At 35.7% G+C, this 21,112-nt stretch overlaps 1 protein-coding gene across 2 annotated transcripts in view; it reads right to left on the bottom strand.

Moving 5' to 3' along the window:
- Nucleotides 1–21,112, bottom strand: part of LOC306873471 (glypican-5-like) — a 169,954-nt gene that overhangs the window by 116,854 nt on the left and 31,988 nt on the right. For both annotated transcript variants that reach the window (XM_079422791.1, XM_079422792.1), the window contains exons 3-5: nucleotides 7,577–8,271; nucleotides 4,386–4,525; nucleotides 3,587–3,709 (exon numbers count right to left, since the gene is read on the bottom strand). In XM_079422791.1, coding sequence (XP_079278917.1) covers nucleotides 3,587–3,709; nucleotides 4,386–4,525; nucleotides 7,577–8,271 — 958 coding nt within the window. The remainder of the gene's footprint in view (nucleotides 1–3,586; nucleotides 3,710–4,385; nucleotides 4,526–7,576; nucleotides 8,272–21,112) is intronic.

Here is a 21,112-nt window from a genome sequence, read left to right as displayed (position 1 = left end):
GTTCAACAAGGAGGAGGGAGGATGGAAAGTGGTGGGGCACAGTAACTCGTTTGGGGGGGACACGGTAACTCGTTTGGGGGGGCACAGCAACTCGTCACAGTAAATCGCCAGCCCTGTGCAAGGTTAACCTGAAACTGCAGGTTGGTGATTAATAATTGTGTTTTCTATTATCAGTAGCATGTATTAATATTCTACAAGGTCACATTGTACCTGAATCGTTTGTCATTTTCCACTGACTTTAGAGATACATCGAGATGTGCAAAGACAAAACCTCTTTATCTTGTACGAGTCCAACGCAGACATACCTAATTAACACAAGAATGCATCTTGGAACAGATAACTCAGTTTTATAACAATTCTCTGAAATCATGTTTTTTCATTGTGCATTCCAATTAATCTCCATCAAACTGCAGTTGGGTTAATTTGACTATATACTGTATATACACACACACACACACACGCGTGTATACAGTATAAATTGGTCTTTTTACATATTTAATGATTATATTTTATATATTATTTTGTAATAAATTACTATTTTATATAATATTTTGAAAACATTGGTTAATATTATGTTGATAATATTAATATAATATTATATTTAGTACTGATATTAATGTGGTCAACAGTAATTTATATGACTTAAAATATATTGATTAATATCAATTATTAATATATTAATTTGAATTAATAATATGCCACTTTTACGTTTTAAATACTTTTTAAATTCACGGTGGTATAAAAATATATACATATTATATACAACATTTCATTATATATAAAATATTGTATTAAAATACTAAATATTTTTTCCCACAATATTTTTGTAAAATTATAGATTAACTATAGACACACAAAGTGAAAAATTATCTTTGGCTTATCATAAACATGAATTATAATCACAACAAGCACACCAAGAAGTACACAAAATGCTCGAAAGGCATACAAAATAATACAAAAAAAAAACATAAAATATAATAAATAGCATATTTGACCCCAGTTTGAGGTGAAATATGACCCAGGCACGTTTTCACGGTTATTGTTTTCATAAACAGAAGAGCAAAAACTAAGCCTTCTGTTTTCATTACATCCGTAATGAGTGAACTTTCCTTAAATAGCATTAAGGTCACACTTTCACCTTTCCTTCTGCGTCTGCTCTGATTTATCAAAGCTAATTGCCGGTGGTTGTTTGGCCCCGCTCTCAGACATGCACCGTGGCCCTTTCAAAGTGACCAGGGCCCAATCCGCTCGTTTCAGGCCAGAGTGGCCTTGCTAAATCAGTCTGTTGTCCTCCGTCCTGTTTTATTTGTCCTTTTTATCCCTCTGCGCTGCAGACGCGGGGCCTGGAGCTGCGTGCTTATTCATCACCGTTTCCTCCGGTGGGCCGAGCGCTAAAAGCGGTGGCCTGAGGTGCGATGGAGGATGAGGCTGCCATACATAAGTAGATCGCTGTGACAAAGTCAGTATGGAGACAAGTGAGCCATCTATCGCAGTAAAACAAAGACCACTGCGTTCCTCCATAGACTTAAAGACTCCGGATTCATCAGAGAAACTACTATAGAGATATAGAACATATTTGACCTCATTCATTATGTATTATATTTCAGGTTTACCCTTAAAAATGATAATACATGATGTGATTTCAAACAATATATATATATTATTTTTACATTGTACATTATCTACTTTAATTTATTCCAGTTTATTAATTATTAATTTTAGACATTTTTGAAGACAAAGCAGAGGTGGTCATGGTGAAACTTCCAATCATGACATCCAGACTTAAACCTGTAGCATGTATATTCACTAACATACAGTGTCCTCATTTAAGGCCGGAAGTCAAAATTAATATCGGCATAATTATTGTTATAATTATTTGACAGTATACTGTTTTAGCATAGTGTTTCTGAAGCAAACTTTTAGCTATTAGCTGCATAACTGTGATTACTCCTTTTCTGTTCTGTTTTGTTCATTTAAATTAGGTGAAAATCGGTCTTAATTTACATACATTTTCAAAAGTGCACCCTTATTTATTTCAATAAAATAAGCTGAGCAATCCTGCACCAAAATCAATCAAATTACCATTTAAATTGCAATAAGAACTGATTTAATCAATAAGCAAATAATAATGACTTTACTGCATTTCTTGGAGATTATGCAACAACAACAGCATTTTATTTTATAAGCTCAAATCCCATGTTCCTGAGCGTCCACTAGACGGCGCCTCTGGCAGTAATAACCATCCGTCTCGTCCCGTGAGCTGCTGGACGATAACCTCTCCTCTTGAAATATGCTCCCATCTGGCAGCACTGACAGCGGGGAGGAAATACCACCGGCGATGAATTTATGGGAGTGTTGAGGCGCTGACAGGCCAGGTGAGATAGCAGTGTGAGGAGACGGATTGGATGAGAGGGGAGGAGAGGAGAGGATGCTGCAGATCCACGAACAGCTGGCCTGTCACTTATAAAGCTGTTTATGGTGAGCGGGAAAAACGCCAACAGAGACCAACAGCATATAAACTCATTAATTACACAGACGGAAACCTCACACGAGTCAATGACAAGCAGCCATGGACTAGCTTTCATTCAACTTCCAGATTCAATTTTCTAGAAAAGAAAGGGTTATAGCTAATAGTTTGCCTCAGAAAACAACATATACAATGAACAAAACATTTACTGTGAAACTCTATATATTGTGTAATAAAATAATGATATATATTTTCACTTTTTACTTTTTTAATAATAATAATAATAATAGTAAGTAGTATTTTATAAATAATTGTATTATTATTATTATAAAACTTTATTTTTAATCATAATAAAATGATCTGGAAGATATTTTACTTCAAGATTAGCAAATGCATTATTTGATAAATATATAATAAATGTACATTTTTTTTAACCTAATTAAAATATATATTTACACTATGTCAAATATTCCATGAAGTATCTTAATCTAAGCATAAATAAATTAATAACCTGCCTGCATGTGCAATACTGGAAATATGCAGAACTTCAAAAATCTATCGATCCACCCAAAAAATACAGCATACTGATCAGAATAAAGTCTGAATCTCATCAACGGCACAGCACATAACACATTTCTGTTCTCCCAGTAGGATATAGTAGTCATTCAGCAGGCACGATTATCCAAAACAACGTACAGTACACTAACTATATGTAAAGTCACCCTGGACAAGTATGATGGTTCATGGCTCAAATCTTCAGATATTTAACCAGGAACGAGTGGATTCCCCAAAAAACAGAAAAATGTGCAGTAATCACAAATACGATAACTAGAGATGCATGATGGGTGTATAGCAATGCACAATAAAAGCGCTATATGAAATGCCTCATTCATTCACTCATGATAATCTTAAAAAAAAATCAACCTAAACAGCAAGTACAGACACGCGTATAAGTAACTCCTTCTGGAAAAAACCTTGGTCATTATTCACACCTAAAGACGCTGACAGAAAGAAAGCTTTATGATTTATGCCACGCTTATAGACATGATGATGAATAATTACAGTTTGAGGCAGAAGGAACCAGAGGCAGAAGAGGTGCAGAAGATTTGAGATGTCTACCTGGCCACACCAGCCCCGTTCCAGCAGGCCGTCCCGTCTCCAGAGGCCAGGTCGCTCACACACAGCTGGTCGGCCAGGCCACCGTAGAACGTGCGGTGCAGACGCAGACTGCCGAGGAACTCCCTGCAGACACACAGAGGAGTGTTTCACTGTCTGTCCAGCAGATGGAGCGATAACACAGCTGCAGCTTCAACAACTTTTCAAAAATATTCCAATTACTACAGCTGTCAAGGACATAATATTGTAAGAATGAGCAATTCATGTCTAATGCTGTTTATTATTGATTAACATTTTGATATTAACTTGTAAAATATATTATATAAAATATACCATATGTACAAAGACCAACTTATACTGTTATACTTATATTTGTTTCTGTATGAGACAAAAACAAATATTACTATTAATGTTATTATGATACTAATGTTAATATGAAAACATATTTTCAAAATATTATTATACACACTGTTTTTTAATAAATTAAAAATACCATATTAATATATAAAATCTTAATACTTATAAATGTACAAATACAAATTTACACCGTATTTAATTTGTTAAATATATTTTCCTTTATATAATTAATATTATATATGCAAAAAGACCAATTTATACTGTATTTATATTATTAAAGATGCATAAGACAAAAAACTAATCTTACATAATATTGCATTATTCTTCATTCTTCTAAACTGTGTAAACAGTCATCATAACACAAAACAGGATGAGTAGATGCATCCAGAGCTTTGGCTGCAGTATACAGCATGTGTTGATGTTAGCAGCTGTTTTCCAGGCTTACTTCCTCCTGTTGCTGAGCGTGTCGTCTGTGTTTCTGACCGCTCCTTTCAGAGGAATGGAGTCTCGTCCGGCGCTGCCGTGCTGACCGCTGCTCACCTGCTCCGGCTGCTGTCTGACGGGGTGACCGCACACCCTGCGCACCTGCACAGATCACACACCGTTACCAACTGATCCACACACACACACTCACAGGATATTTAACAGTGGCTGAAGCTCAGGGCTGTGACACTTGCACTTCTGCAGGCCAAAAGGAGTCGATGTGCCTGTAGTAACATGATCAAGCACTAGGTGATGCTGCTTATTAGCTCAAGCACCAACAGCATTGGCAAGACTGTGAAGGGAAGAGAAACAGAGGGCGATTGTTTATACACAACTACAGGACAGTGAGATTATAGAGGAAAGAGGTGGTAAGAGCACACATTTTTATGTTGTAAAGTGACTGACTCATTCACTGTTTACTGGATATATTGACTCATTTACTCAGTCAGTCAACTCAGCATCAGATGGCACATCCATGGATTGTTCACAGATTGTCTGATTTGGAGACAAAAACGGCAGATCTGCACCATCTGAAGCCAAGTCTGAAACCACCAGGTCCAATCCGACTTTTCTCCTGCAGTTTTCAGAATTTAAAATCTCTTTATATCTATTTATACCATGGTCTTGTCTCAATACTGGATTCTGACTGGCTGGAACTAAGGCATGCATTAAAACCCTTTAATGCAAAGGTAGTTCCAAGTCAAGGAGTTGCTTATTAGCATGCATATTACTAGAATATTAGCCACGTATTAGTGCTAATTAAGCACATATTAATGCCTTATTCTACATGACCTTATTCTACATCCCTAATCCTACCCAATACCTAAACTTAACAACTACCTTACTAACTATTAATAAGCAGCAAATTAAGAATTTATTGAGGAGAAGTCGTAGTTAATAGTTAACAAGTGTTACCTATTCTAAAGTGTGACCATATATTGTATGTATGTATATATATACACACACACACACACACACACACAGATGCCAGACACTCTTGATACGTCTTGAGTTTTATGAAGATCATCATTCCTCCAGAACAAATGGGATAATTTGGATTTAACTTACACAGGTCATACAAACTGTTTTTATTGTTCTTATACTAGTTGTGACCCTCTACCAGTGACAACACCTTATTAGAGCCTTGATTCTGATGCAGAATCTGATCCACACCCGACCCCCTCGATCACTGACAAATCCATGTGGTTTAAGGGCTTATTTGTGCGCGCACACACACACACACGCTCAGTCTGCAAACCTTCATATTTCAACAGCACCACCACAACACAATCTGAACATGCGTACAGGATCCCACAGAAGCCCATTATGACTGCAGGCGTCCAGCACACATAAGCGTGCGTGCAGCTGCCCACATAGAGAGTATTTTGAGAATGTTCTGGGCTCTCTGGCTGCAGCATGGCATGTGTGACTGCGAACAACTCATGTTCAGGCCGTACCGCATTCCATGCCGTCCAAACAGTAGTTACACCACGGCTTTAAAACCAAATTCTCAAGGCATTCAAAAAATGCAAAGGCCAGTGTTTGGGTTTGAAATAAAAATGTTCACTTATTTGTGAATGCAAGGTTTTTCGACGTGATAAAAGTAAACAAATGTTTAGCCTTCAGGATTTTAAAACTAAAATAAATTCAAAATTTCACATATCATATGTTGCCATCAAGTCATGTCAGACTATACACTTTGTGAAAAACAGAAATTAGTATGTAACTGGCCTATGCATTAATTAATCCAGCCAAAATTAATCCAGCATCTGATAAATCATCTGTCAAATGCATCAAAACAGTAGACGTCCTGACTAAGAATAAAAAAATCTAAATGACAACAATGACATTTTTACCCAAAGCAATAGTTCATTAAAGTGACCTTTGAGCAACCTGGACTCATCTCATTTGCTCAAAAGTAAGTGATGGCATATGCACGATCAATTTGGATCTTAAAGGTAGGGTAGGCGATTTCAGAAAGGCTAGGAATAGCGAGTTAGCTTTGAAAGCAAGATCCCTACTCTCCCTGTGTAAACACTCTGCAAAGCTATGCCTCCTCCAAAATACATGAACACGCTCCGTCAGAGCAGAGATTAACCTGCGATATGATGAGAGACAGCATTGGTGGAGGGTTGAATGCAATGCTGTCTCATTCACCGCTGAGAAAACATTACAGTACAAAGCACATAATAGGGGTGTGCGATATATATCGTAAATACATATTTTGACATGCAGGTAAGACAGCTGATGTTCTGACCGAACATTCGTCTTGGAATATATGACCCAAATGAGAATTTTCACCACATTTTGTCATCTGAACAAGTAAGTAACAAGTCTGCCACGTTTGTTCTGACCAACTGAGGAAAAAAACATTACCATAAATCGCGCTACCAATGGTGATTTAATCTAAAGATCGGTTATCTCATATCACATCAAACCGTGCAAATTATTATTGTTATACTTTATTCTCAAATTCTTAATGTTAAAAACATCAGCATTGCGTGACTATGAGTATACAGTCTAATCTAATTGTCATGCCATTCGAGTTTCATATTAAGAAATTATTTTAACCCAAAAAGCAAACTCTGCTCCCTTCAAACTTGTTTTCTTTAAAATACAAATCTTGTGTAATCCCAGGCTATCTGTAATCAGAAGCACATTTAAAGGCACATTTAAAACTGGAATATAATTTAATTTCATTCACATGTGTTTCATAAACACAGTCCTTTCTGGATCACAATCCACCATCAAAATTATACATTTAATTATTCTAGCTGCTGTGAGAAAAGGCTAAAAACGATCAGTCACCTGCAGGATCCTCACATGCGATAGCCTAGTATACGGGACAACTTCTTTATGTTCACACACGTGACGTAATGACACAGCGGCATGCTTGAATCTCCCGCGAAGACCTATCCGTACCACTCAAATTAGAAAACATCATTATAAGCTAACCATTGTGATTGAGGCTAAAGTAAGGCGATAGTTTTGAACACTGGCTGGTTATGTACTTGCTTAAATATTGATTTAGGATCATTTTTAACCAAAAAAAGTTACGGACTGCAGCTTTAAACAAATCACCTACCCTGCCTTTAATTTTTTTTTTGATTATCAGCCCCGTTCAGCGAACTCCCTCACAAATGTCCCACGTACCTGTGCAGAAAGTCGCGGTGTATTTCTCTGCGTGTGGGCCACCGCGTCCCTCACGAGCCCGTGAACTTCCAGAAGCACTTGCTCTAGATCCTGCGCTCCATGCATGCGGGTGGAGAGCGTCTCCAATGAGCGCACAAACTCCCTCCAGTGGGCGTCCACTTCGGCCAGGCTGGCGAGACAGCCTCGCACCACGTTGAGGCAGTAGCCCATGCAGGGCTTGCTGGTGGTCAGACCCTGGCAGTGCGGGCAGTAGCTCATCCTCAGCAGGCCACGTCTGCACTCACGGCTGAGCTGAATGTGGTCGGTCGTGTTGATGACCTCCACACCCAAGTGCAGCGCCTGGAGGAAGACACGGCTGGGCAACGAGGCACGGGAGATGAGTGCGGCGAGCCGACCCGGGGCTCCACCGTACGGACCCAGATCCCGACAGGCGGCGCGGACACACTCGGCATACAGCGGAGACAAGCGCGACAGATCCGGCTCCACCAGCCGCTCGTAAACCAGGGGAAAAAGGGCGTCAAAGAAGCGCTGCGAGGCTTCCTCCAGACTGAGCTCGGAACCCAAGACGAAGAGACCCACATCTGTGAAAAACTCCCCGACGGGAGCCGCTGCTGGACCGGCCAGATCACGGTACGTGTGAAGGAGGACGGCGTGAGTGTGATTCTCCGCCTGACGCACCAGGGAGTCCACGGTTTCTGGAAGACAGATGGAGAAAAAAAAGATATGAGAGATATTTCAAAGCAAAGTCATGATGTTCAAAATATGTTTTTGTTTGGAATGACATGATGAATCATTCACAATGAGTTCAGGGACATTTAGAAACAGTCCTGTTCAATTTATTGTTAACTTGCAATGCTTAGAAATGAATAAAACAGAAATGTTCAAGTGCTGTACAGGTTTGTCCTTTCAAACGGTTCAATACACACAACAGTTCAAGAGTTTTTAAAAGAAAAGAATACTTCTCTTCAGCAAAAATTCATTACATTTTATTTAGAGAACAAACTATGTTTTCATCATTTTTATCTGCTACTTTTTAACAAAATACTATGTAGAGTTTATTGTTGACTCTTGTTCTGGAGACTTTTTACCTATGAAAATCCGTCATAAAGATTTTTTTTTAAAACAGATGTGCTCAGAAATGAATAAAAACAGAAACTGTCACATGCTGTCACATTTTAATTCACAACAGTTTAAAAGTGTTGGTCAGAAGGTGGTAGTCAAGACAGTTCTATACAGAATGTTTCTTTCAACATTCTATTAATCAAATAACATTGAAATAAAATGAAAAAAAGCACCCGCACAACTGTTTGAGCAGTAAATCAGTATATTAGAATGATTTCTGAAGGATCGTGTGACACTGAAGACTGGAGTAATGATGCTGAAAATTCAGCTTTGATCACAGGAATACATTTACAATAATTCAAATAGAAAACAGTTATTTTAATTTGCAATAATATTTCACATTTGTACAGTTTTTACTGTATTTTTGATCAAATAAATGCAGCCTTGGTGAGCAGAAGGGACTATCAAAAACATTAAAAAGCCCCAAACTTTGAACAGTATAGTCTACCTTTGGCATTTGCATAAAAATTTCATCAAACTAGTGGCATTCTTGCAATATTCTCTCTAGTTAGTGTTTTGAGCGTGTTAAAGCCCACACCACATAAACGAGTCCCAGGCCCTTTGAAACCAGCGGAGCAGAGAATGGCTCTTCCTGCAGGCGAACCCAATATGAAATGCTTTTTTATCTGTGTGCAACGAGATCTAAAGAGCTTCCTCAGTCCAGACAGAGAGAGAGAGAGAGAGAGAGATGACGCAGAGAGCTTGAAGATACAAGGGTGCTATGATGCTTTGAAGCGCTCTCCATATCTCTGCGTTTAAAGAGCGCATTGAAAGATCATCTGTCTTTTTTATTATTCCCTATCATCTCTGTTTATGATGCCCAAAATCATCTTTGTGCACATTCTCCAAACACTCAGTGCTAATTCATATGTAATGTATAAACAACTCATTATGCTGGAAATGACAGTTATTGTAGTTTTAATGGCCTTTCTTCCTTCGGTTTTAATTCTGTTTGCGGTTTCTTGGTTAAAAAAAAAATGTACATCATAAGAAATATATTTGGTGAATATATACACATTAATATATTTTAATACAAAGTTTTATAAATGATAGTAAAAAATAATAATAATAATAATAATAAATATCTGAAAAACTATGTAATGTAAAATAACTTTTAAAATAAAAATAAAAATGCCAGGAATTTTAAGATTTTAAAAATATTCTAGTAATTTATTTATTTATTTTTGGTGAAATTATGAAGTAATAAAAACTACTGTTCAAAGGTTTGAGGTCAGTAAGATACGGTGGCCGAGAAGTGCAAAACAAATCACGATTCTGAAAACAAAATATCAAATTATAAACGCAAATGCAAATCTAAAAAACTAAATAACAATTCAGAAAACACAACAACAATTCAGAAAACATTATAACAATAAGAAAACACACCGTAGTAAGATCTTTTTAAACAAATTAATAACAAATATTTTCTCTAATAAATGCAGTTCTTCTGAACTTTCTATAAAACATGTTTTCAATATTGATAATAATAATAAAAAAATCTTGAACAACAAATCAGTATATTTGAATGATTTCTGAAGGATCATGTGACAAGACTGGAGTAATGATGCTGAAAATTCAGCTTTGCATCAGAGGAATAAATTACATTTTATAATATATGCACATAGAAACCAGTTATTTTAAATTGTAATAATATTTCACCATATTACTGTTTTTATTGTATTTTTCATCAAATAAATGCAGCCTTAATGAGCAGAGGAGACACAAATCTTACCAACCCCAAACTTTTGAATGGCAGTTTATATATAGTATATATATAAATATTGCCAAAAGAGATTTTAGACTTGTATGATTGAGGCCAACAATATTTTTGGATTAAATCCTTCAGCTTTGATGTCATCCAATAAAGTATAATAAACACATTTTACAATCTGAGGACCACTGGGATGATATTTCTATAATCACAGGCCTTCACCGTGAAGGATGAGGAAGACTAAAGACAGGCCAGATAAGTAGAAATAACCTGATGCAGGTTACAGGATCAGTGCAGCAGGACGTCCAATTTCCTGCTGAAGTCTTTTTGTCTATGAATGAAGTATGACTTGCAGAGTTGGCAATATCCTCGCTGCGCTTTTTATGAGCCCTGAGAAATACCTGAAGGACAGGAGAACCTCAGCCAGCACAGAAAGACCTCCTGTGTCTCCTTGTTAATGCCTGAACAATTCATCTAAGTGGAAATACTGTAAAACTAATCTCTGTTTCTCCCAAGGTTTCCCCCTCATTATACCAAAACCTCAATGTAGCTTTGCACACATTAAACTGCTGGTATGTTATCCATGGCATGATTCTTTTTAGCTAAGTGTCTGACTGCAGTTTTGATTTGCTGTGGAGATTTGTGAGATTTGAGATTTAGGACGGGTCAGAGCGACTGGGGCCGAATCAAGCAGAAGGGCGAGAGGTTGCCCTAAAACCGCCGTACGGGGAAATATGTCTGTCTGAGAGCCGAGCACATCATGTGCCTATCATGGGTTGTGGTGTAAGTGTGTGATGAGGGAGAGACGTGTGCCGGGGCAGAGAAAGACAGATCTGAGAGGGTAAAAGAGGGTGTTTTTTTTTTGTTTCTTTAAAGAACATTAATGTCATTTTATTCTTTACTTACAACAACTGCATATCTATCCCTGAGAACCTCCAGCACGAACCGAGACCTTGATGTTATCTTCTGTTCCCTGACGACACTCCACAAGCACACTTCAGCGCTGGAGAGCTGCTCAATCCCTGCATTACCGGCTGTATGATGAGAAATCCTCAACACTACTCTTCAAAAATAAAGCTTCTTTCTATAAGTTCCATGCATAAGTTCTTATAACTTTTCAGTGATCAGTTAAATGTTTTTCTTAGTGTGTCAACATTTTAATAATCACAAGAACCTTTTTCCACTATAAAGAACCTTTTGTTATGGAAAGATTCTACATTCTTATTTAATGGCATCCATAGTGTGAAAATGTTCTAAAACAAAGGTTCCAAAAGGGGTTTTGGAAACAATTCCACAAACGAACCATAAAAGTAAATGCAATGTAATGGATTAAAACATGGTCACATTCAACACTTTTATATACATTTTTTTCTGCAGTCACTTCAGTTGAAAAAGTACTGTTTTAATGAAGCAATAATTCTTTGGTTCCAAACAGACCCGGTATGAAAGAATAGTATACAGATTTTGAATGCACTGTGAGGGTTAAAATCTTTTCTTTTTTCCTTAGTGTGAAGAACATTTTACAAATCTAACGAACTTTCTTCTCCACTATAAAGAACCTATTTGTGATTTGGAAAGGTTCCACGATCTTGAAATAAAAGTTCATCTGTGGTTCCATTAAGAAACTTTCATTTCTATGGGACACTCCCCAAATAAAGGTCCCAAAGAGTGGTTTTGCCTTAATGTCAGAAACATCAATACCAACAATGAACTTTTATTTTAAGAGTCAATCTTTCCATTACACTAAAGGTTTGTCATAGGGAACAAATGTTATTTAGATTAATATAAGCGTTTCTCACAACAAGGGAAAACATTTCTGGGAACCAAACTTGGTTTCCTTTATTTATTTATTTTTTTAAGTGTGGACGTTAAAGGTTCTTCATGGAACCACTGATGACAATAAATGACCTTTAATTCAAGAATGTACTACTCTAAACTAGTCTCCTCGTGGTGGCAAAGACAAAAAGAGCAGAAATGTGCAGGTGTCGGGCAGTGATTTGTGTGAGGATTAGATGCTTTTGATACGTTTGGTCTTGGCCGTCTACTGAGGGTTCACAGGGATTAGACACAGCTGATTAAGAGCTGGCTGGCTGAGGGAGGTCACCGAAGACTGTTTACCACCGAGCGTTAATGAATCCTCCTTACTAGACCGCAGAAAGACAGTGTGTCTGAGCATGTGTGTGTATTAAGATTGACGTCTTTAGGAGCTAAACGGGAAGATTAGTGAGCTCACTGACTGGAGGTGACTAGAGTAGAACCCATTATATGCTCCGTGACTATTTGTCTCATTTAGTGGCTCATTACGTGCTGTAGTCATGGAGAACCAAACTCGCAGGACAGGCTGAGAGGCGATTTCCAAGAAATTCATTGCACTCGTGGTTAATCCAGAGTCAAAACCTCAAGCGACCACCCTTAGAAAGGTGTCATGGTTTCCCACACTCTTTGGCCAATGAGTTTCTGTGAGGTTTCGGGGCATTTTAGGCATTTCCAGTCACATGTAGGTCCCCTTATTGTAGATGTTTCACATACTAAGAAAGAAAGAGAGAGAGAGAGAGAGAGAGAGAGAGAGAGAGAAAAAAAGGTTTTATATTATTATTTTATATAGAAACAAATTTAATCTATTTCTAATAATTTTTTATAAGATCTATAATTGGGGTACTTTTTGCAAAAGGAAGATTTTAACTATTGTAAAATAAAAAAAATAATAAAAAAATGAAAATATAATACAAAATAAAATGTATATATTTTTTTGAGATTCAGGCTATATTTACAGTTTTTTATAAATTATTAAAAAAACAAGAATTAGATCTATAATATCTATATTTTTCTATCATTAGAGCAGGACTTACTTAAGGAATACGTATTGTTGACATTTATAAACGAATAACAGTAACACAGCAATTTATAACCGAGGAAGTGAATATTTGAGAAATTAGCATAACTTCAAAATTAAGAGGGGGGGGGGGGGGGGGGGGGGGGGTAAATTCTGTTTTGATAATTTCATTGACTAACCCCATTATCTTTAGGTTTTCTATTACCACAGAAAACCTGGAACATGTCGAAAAAAGGTATCTTTTTTTTATATATAATATTAGATAAACGATCAACATAGCAGGATATATTCTTAATTAACACCAGTGACTCCATCCATTCCTTCATCTTACACGTCCGCTTTCCCGAGGCAAACTATTATCATGACAGGAGGATAACTGAGACTGAGAGACCTTGAACATTTGTCCTGAAGCCTGGCCGATGGCTCCAACATTTTCTGCTGATGTCTCCACGAGGGGACGCCTCAGGGAAACCCCCAAAGAGTTATGGGAGAGATCAAACCAAATCGTGACCAAAGTGCTAACTCATCAGAACTGAGATAAAGAGAGCGTGGAGAGCACACCTGCGATTCACGACAGGTAAAGCCATGGCATTTCCTTCATTCGGAGCATGAGGAGGACAGGAAAGGCAGGCGGGAGACGAGATTCGTGTCACCTCAGATTGGAACCATATGAGTGCTTCATAGCGGGACGCTAGACAAGAAAAGCCCGTGAGGAAGACTGAAGGACGGCTATGCTATGCTGAGTTTCAGCAACTTCAGCAGGAAGCATCTCAAGCGTGAATATCACAGGACTATTTTTCATCAGCTATCCGCTGGGAGCCATAGAAAACACCACAACTATTTACTAAACAGCATTCTTATTCTTTCTGTGATTCAATATAAATGTGTATACTGCGGCTCAAAAGTTTGGGAACAGTAATATTTATAATGTTTTTTAAGGGAGTTTCTTCTGCTCATCAAGGCTGTATTTATTCGATCAAAAATACAGAAAAAAACCTGAAATATTGTGAAATCTTATTACAATTTCTTATTACAATTTCTAAAATTTATTTCCTATTTAAATATACTTTAAAATAGATTTTGTGTGTATTTTCAGCATCATTACTCCAGTCTTCAGTGTCACATGATCCTTCAGAAATCATTGTAATATACTGATTTATTATGAGTGTTGAAACTTGTTCTGCTTCATATTGTTTTTAGGAACATGTGATACTTTTTTCTTTGATTCTTTGATGAATACAAAGTTAAAAAAAGAGAAGCATTTGTTCAAAACTGAAATCTTTTCTAACAATATAAGTCTTTACTATGACTTTTTATTCATTTAACACATCCCTCCTGAATAAAAGTATACATAAAAAAATGTACTGACCCCAAACTTTTGAATAGCATTGTATATTGTAATACAAAATTTATTTTTTTAAATAAATACTGTTCCTTTTAACTTTTTATTAATCAGAAAATCCTAAAAATAAAATATCACAGGTCCCAAAAAAAATGAAGCAGCACAACGGTTTCCAACATTGATTATAAATCAGTATATTAGAAGGATTTCTGAAGATCATGTGACACTGAAGACTGGAGTAATGATGCTGAAAATACAGCTTTGTATCACAGGAATAAATGACAGTTTAACACATATTCACATAGAAAACTGTCATTTTAAATTGCAATAATATTTCATAAAAAAAAAAAAAAAATCTGTATTTTTGATCAAATAGATACAGCCTTGATGAGCAGAAGAAACTTCTTAAAAAGACATTAAAAATCTTATTGCTCCCAAAATATATGTATATTGTGTGTATGTTTGTTCATATGTATGTATATATCTATATATATATATATATCATCAAATGCAAGATTCAGAATGCAGAAGTAATGGATATAACTGATACGACACATTCCCTGCTTTTAATATCTGAAGAATTAATGCAACAGGACACAGCTGATCACTTAGAAAGACCTGTGAGGTTTCAATACTTATGCTCAGATCAGATAGAGGGATGAACTCTAGAAGTGCTGAACTTAGCTGGTGAAACATCTATGTGTTGAATCACCCAATAATAAAATGTGACATTCTGTAGTTTTGTCTCATATTCATTTTTTAATCATATTTGTAAATGTCTTTCACTGATTCACTGAGGTTTCATTAAAAACCCCTTGATGTTTTCTGACAAGCATCTGCAGTTATACATTTCCAACTACAAATTGGGACAAGATTGAGAAGAACGGCATGACTGTGTGTGCCATTACTGAAAGTTATCAAACGAGGGGAGGAGGAAATAACGTGCGTTTTGAGCTGGGAAACATTCATCTCAAATCAAGAAATAAAGGAGAGGACATGCTATATTGTGAATGTAGTCAAAGCAAGTCAGTTACAGTTAGAAACTGCAGACATACCTTACTACTTAAACAAATAGTTCTCCCAAAAATGCAAATTTGCTGAATATTTGCTCACCCTCAGGCCATCCAAGATGTAGATGAGTTTGTTTCTTCATCAGATTTGGAGAAATGTAGCATCTGAAGTGAATGGGTGCCGTCAGAATGAGAAACCAAACAGCTGATAAAAACATCACAATAATCCACAAGTAATCCACACCACTCCAGTCCAGCAATTAACGTCTTGAGAAAAAAAAAAAAAGCCAAAAAATTGTGTGTTTCTAAAAAAAAAAAAAAAAAAAATCCATCATTGAGGTGCTTTTTTAACGTCAAACCGTTAATTGGTTAAAATAAGAGTCCTCTATCCATAATATTGCTTCCTCCAGTAAAAAAGTAATTTCATCTGAATCAGGAGAGAAATATGCACACATCAAACACCGTAAACAGACCAAAACAGTTCTAAACAAACTTGTCAGTGGATTTTGATGTGAGAGACAATAGGGGATTCACTTTTTCACTGGAGGAAGTGTCATTATGGATTATGGACTCGTATTTCAGCTGGAAGAGATGGTTTGAAGTTAAAGCTGCAGTCCGTAAATTATGCCTCTTTGTCGCATCTCTGTTTGAAAACCTGGAATTGCAGCTCTGTGCGGAATCATCTTCCGTGTGTGGGGTTGTGCTCCGGCACGGCTTCAGCGCGGATGAATCAAATGTTTTGAGGAGTATGTGTGTCAGTCTGTCAGTCACCGCACCGGTCTGGATGTTTACTGTACTTCGCAATCACAGATTCTAGCCTGCGTCTTGGTATATATGACCCAAATAATAATTTTCACCGTATATTGTCATCTGAACAAGTAAGTCACAAGTCTGCCACGTTTGTTCTGACCAACTGAGGACAAAAGCATTATAATAAATCGTGCTACCAATGGTGATTAAATCTAACGATCAGCTAGCTCAAATCACATTTAACCGTGCAAACTATTATTATTGTTATACTTTATTCTCAAATTATTAATGTTAACAACATCAGCATTGCGTGACTATAGTGTTTATCAGCGTGTAGATTTCAATTTCTGTACAGTCTAATCTAATTGTCATGCCATTCAAATTTCATATTAAGAAATTCTTCTAACCCAAAAAGCTAATTATACTCCCTTTGAAATGGTTTTATTTAAAAATACAAATCTTGTGTAATCCCAGGCTATCTGTAATCAGAAGCACATTTAAGACTGGAATATAATTTAATTTCATTCACATTTTAATTTGAGTTATTTTCATACTTCAACAAACTAAATGGAAATGAAATGATATATATGTATATATATATATATATATATATACTGAATTTATAAATGTGTATGTATATATATATGTATGTATGTATATATGTGTGTGTGGTTGTACATATATATAGTTGCAGTTTTTTATGGTGTTTGGCTTAGTGTTATGTTAGAATCATTATTATACTCTTATACGTTTAGTTTTTTTAATATTTTGAATTGCTTTTAGCTTTTTTTTGTTTTCATTTAAATGTTAAGTTTAGAAATTTTGTTGTATGCATTTGTCATTTTTATTTAATGTCTTTATTTTTATAATATGTATTATAATATAAATGTGTATAGGTAGTATTTATATAGTTTTGGATGTGTTTTGAGTTGGTTTATTTCAATTGATTGCTTCTGTTGTCCCTATTTGTAAGTGGCTTTGGATAAAAGTGTCTGCTAAATGACTAAATAATAAATAAATAAATAACATGCGTTTCATAAACACATCCTTTCTGGATCACAATCCACCATCAAAATGATACATTTAATTATTCTAGCTGCGGGCTAAAGTAAGGTGATAGTTTTGAACACTGGCTGGTAATGTACTTTCTCAAATATTGATTTTGGATCATTTTTAACCAAAAGAAGATTTAAAAACGCCTTATTGATGGATGTGTTTCTTACAAATATGCAGCTTTTAGCTTCACAAGGCATTATTTGATGGACTGGAGTGGTGTGGATTACTTGTGGATTATTGTGATGTTTTTATCAGCTGTTTGGACTCTCATTCTGACGGCACCCATTCACTGCAGAGCATCCATTGCTGAGCAAGTGATGCAATGCTACATTTCTCCAAACCTGATGAAGAAACAAATTTTAATTTTTAGGTGAACTATTTCTTTAAATAAAAAAATTAAAAATGATGCGTGCAATCAAGATTAGCATAGTTAGCATTTGCATTAACATGTTTGCATTATTTATGTGTTTTACTATTCTTACAAATGAGTCATCTGCTCATCATGAAACTGCCTGGGTTATTGTACTTCTGCCTCTTAATGCAAGAGATAGATTGTGTCAAGTGCTGTTTTGATCTTCTAATGCGGAGTACACATCCCAAACGGGACTGATCTTTACAGGTGGCCTTTAGTAGAAGAACAATGCATCAATGCTCAGACTGGTGCATGAATACTGCATGAGCTGCCCTAATGCATTGTTCATCAGATAAAGGGCACAACCACAGCAAAGACACCAAATATTTACTCCGAGCTGACGTGATGTTTGTAAGGCTTCGCGACCCGGTAGGTTAATGCTACTATGACGAGGACCTTCAAAAGACATAAAGAGATTTCGTAAATATCCCAAAACCAGGTGGAAACCTTTTTATTTGCAAACAACGTGAGCTCTTAAAAGAACAGTTGGCTATTGAAGACGAGGCCTGTGGTTTTAATGTCAAAGGAAATAAACGTTACAAGCAAGGTTATTGGTTTTTCTTTGCGTGATAACTTGTTTTACAACGTTTAAATCAACAAAACAGCATTCACAACTTATTTGACTTCAGTAATCTGATGCATTTACATGTGAACAATATACTTAGGAGACTTGAGTTTAGGATTAATTGGATCTTAAAATGTTGGCATTACATGTCTAAATAGAGCCAATTAAGTTGCATTTGTAAAATTAGTCAAAATTAATAAATATAATTAAAAATGGCTTTGTGTTTGTTAGTATATTTCTTTGCCTGCTTGCTTATTTATTTATTTTGTGTTATGCATTGAATGCTTCCTATTTTTTTAAGAAACTGGGTTTTATATTTAATCTTATATTATGATAATTTGACTTATTCTCATATGAAGAACTATACAAATAGCATTACTATTATTATTATTATTATTAGTGTTAAAAACGATGTAACATGGACGTTTTTAAAGAACTTATTAAACATATAAAATTTTAATAACTTATGAAATAAAAAATAAGTCAATTAAAAATATGAAAAATAACTATATTATAATTAAACGTTTATTATTATTATTATTTAAAAAATAGAAAAGTTAAAAAGTTCAAACTATATAATAAAAATAGTTGTTTTTTTTTCCTTTAGAATAATTGTTGCACAACAAATTGTTCACAAGATGACAAGGAATGTGCATTAGGAAAGCAAAGAGGGTTCATTCTGATTTGTTGACTTTAATGTTGAATTAAGTGAACATTACAGACATACGGGGTTTGTTGCAGCTTTTCTCTTAACGACAACTTGTTTTACAACTCTTAATATAAATAACTCGAGTTAACCACTTTCACATACGCGTCCTGCAACATTCAATTAGCCGCAGTGACATACAGCCTCATCCGAGATGCATTGTTCGCGCAGCTGTTTCGCCTGACATCTTTGTCCATCGTGGCACAATCAGGAATGCATTTCATCCTATTTGGTGCGGCTCCTCCCTCTCGTATGAATCTGCTCGGCTGCTAAAAGGCTTTCCCAGACCCCATTCTCATCCCTCGACCCATAATTGCAGCATTACTCATTTTCAATAATGCTAAGTAATCCACTTAGCCATGACAGCATATTATTTAATTCAGCTATGAAGCATGGCACAGCACGGCTCGCAGGACTATAGGTTTCTGAGGTGGTCTGGAGTTCTGTTGGTGGGAGATGACGCCGTAATATGAAATAGCTATGCTACATGCAACAATGGGCAACAATGTGTAAAATAAATACATTTTATTTATTTTACAAAATTAAAATGTACTAAATATTTAGAGTTAACTGCTGGAAAACATTACATTACATGACCTAATTAATATTTATGAGTGTATCTGTTGTTCTCCCAATTTTCATATTTCCTACATCCTGGTAAAGACAAATTTTAAATTTAAAATGTCAATTTAAATTTAAGCAAAACATAAATTCAATTAAAAAAGTTCAAATTCAAATTCAAAAACACTAACCTGTTTGGAAATGATATCTGAAAAACTAAACTTAATTAATAAATAAATAAAACATTTTCAAATTAATCATCTTTCTGATGTAAATATTTTCACCTTTTTGATTTTTAAAAATTCCCTTACACATATTCATTATAGGGGAAGTAAAAATGTTAATGGCTCAAATTAGACTTTACATATAAAACAAATCATTTTACATTTTTGTAATAAAATGTGTTATAAAAATTTTATTAAAATTAATTTAAAACAAATTATCAAAACTGAAAAAGAAATAAATTACAAAAAAAAAAATACTTATTTAAATATTTTATAGTTTAAAGTATTTTAATATAAATATACATTTTTTTAAATATTGTAAATAACGTTTTTTTTTTTTCAGAAAACGTTGGATAGTCTTGGACTTTCAATTAACCTTGAATTAAATGGATTAAGCAAAGTGTAAATAGGAAAAAAAAAAAAAATGTTTCTGAATTATACAAAAAATTAACAAATAGCTAAAATACACATTTTATATAGTGTTTTAGAGGCCAAATGAAAGTTTAATCCACCATCTGATCTGGATTCAGTCTGGATCTGGGTGGCTACGGTGACCTCAGAATAATAAAGAAAGAGAAAAATATTAGCGTAGATGCCATTCTTCTAACGATGTAACAAGTACATCGGGTGTTTTGGGAAGTGTTCCCGGTTCCGGCTGACCTAATTAATGCAGCCTAACAATCCTTTAACGGATCTGAATTATAGAAATGAGATAGTGTTTATGTGTAAGCCAGGTTAAAGAGATGGGTCTTTAATCTAGATTTAAACTGACAGAGCCTGCTTCCCGAACAGTGTTAGGTAGATTGTTCCAGAGTTTGGCCGCTAAATAGGAAAACGAAGAAAGAAGCAGCTTTGTACGGCTCGCCTGCTCCGTTTGTTTGAGTTGGACCAACACTTGTTCGCTGGCAGCGCTTCTGTTTGCTTCTCTCACAAGGGCTCGACTGCAGAGGAGAAGCTTTTGGCACAGAGCTTCCTTCACAACCTCTGCAAACACGGCTGCGAATACGCCATCCTAACTGAACTGCAAAAAAGAACGGGATAACAGAAAGGTGGCATGGGTTTTATTTGGACTGCAGTGAAAAACTCACATGCGTCTGATGATGAAATGCTGGTACCTTTCACCTCTATTAAGTGCAGCGGATGGCGCACATGTTGACGCTTTTATAGGGGCTGGGGTTACGTCTTTCGTAAGCCGTGTTACATCAGTGTCTGATTTATATGAGGCATGAATTGCATTAAGTGAA

This window comes from Barbus barbus (assembly GCF_936440315.1).
Source record: "Barbus barbus genome assembly, chromosome: 8".
Lineage (NCBI taxonomy): Eukaryota > Metazoa > Chordata > Actinopteri > Cypriniformes > Cyprinidae > Barbus > Barbus barbus.
Note: the sequence above shows the minus strand (reverse complement) of the source record. Positions and strands in the feature narration are given on the sequence as shown.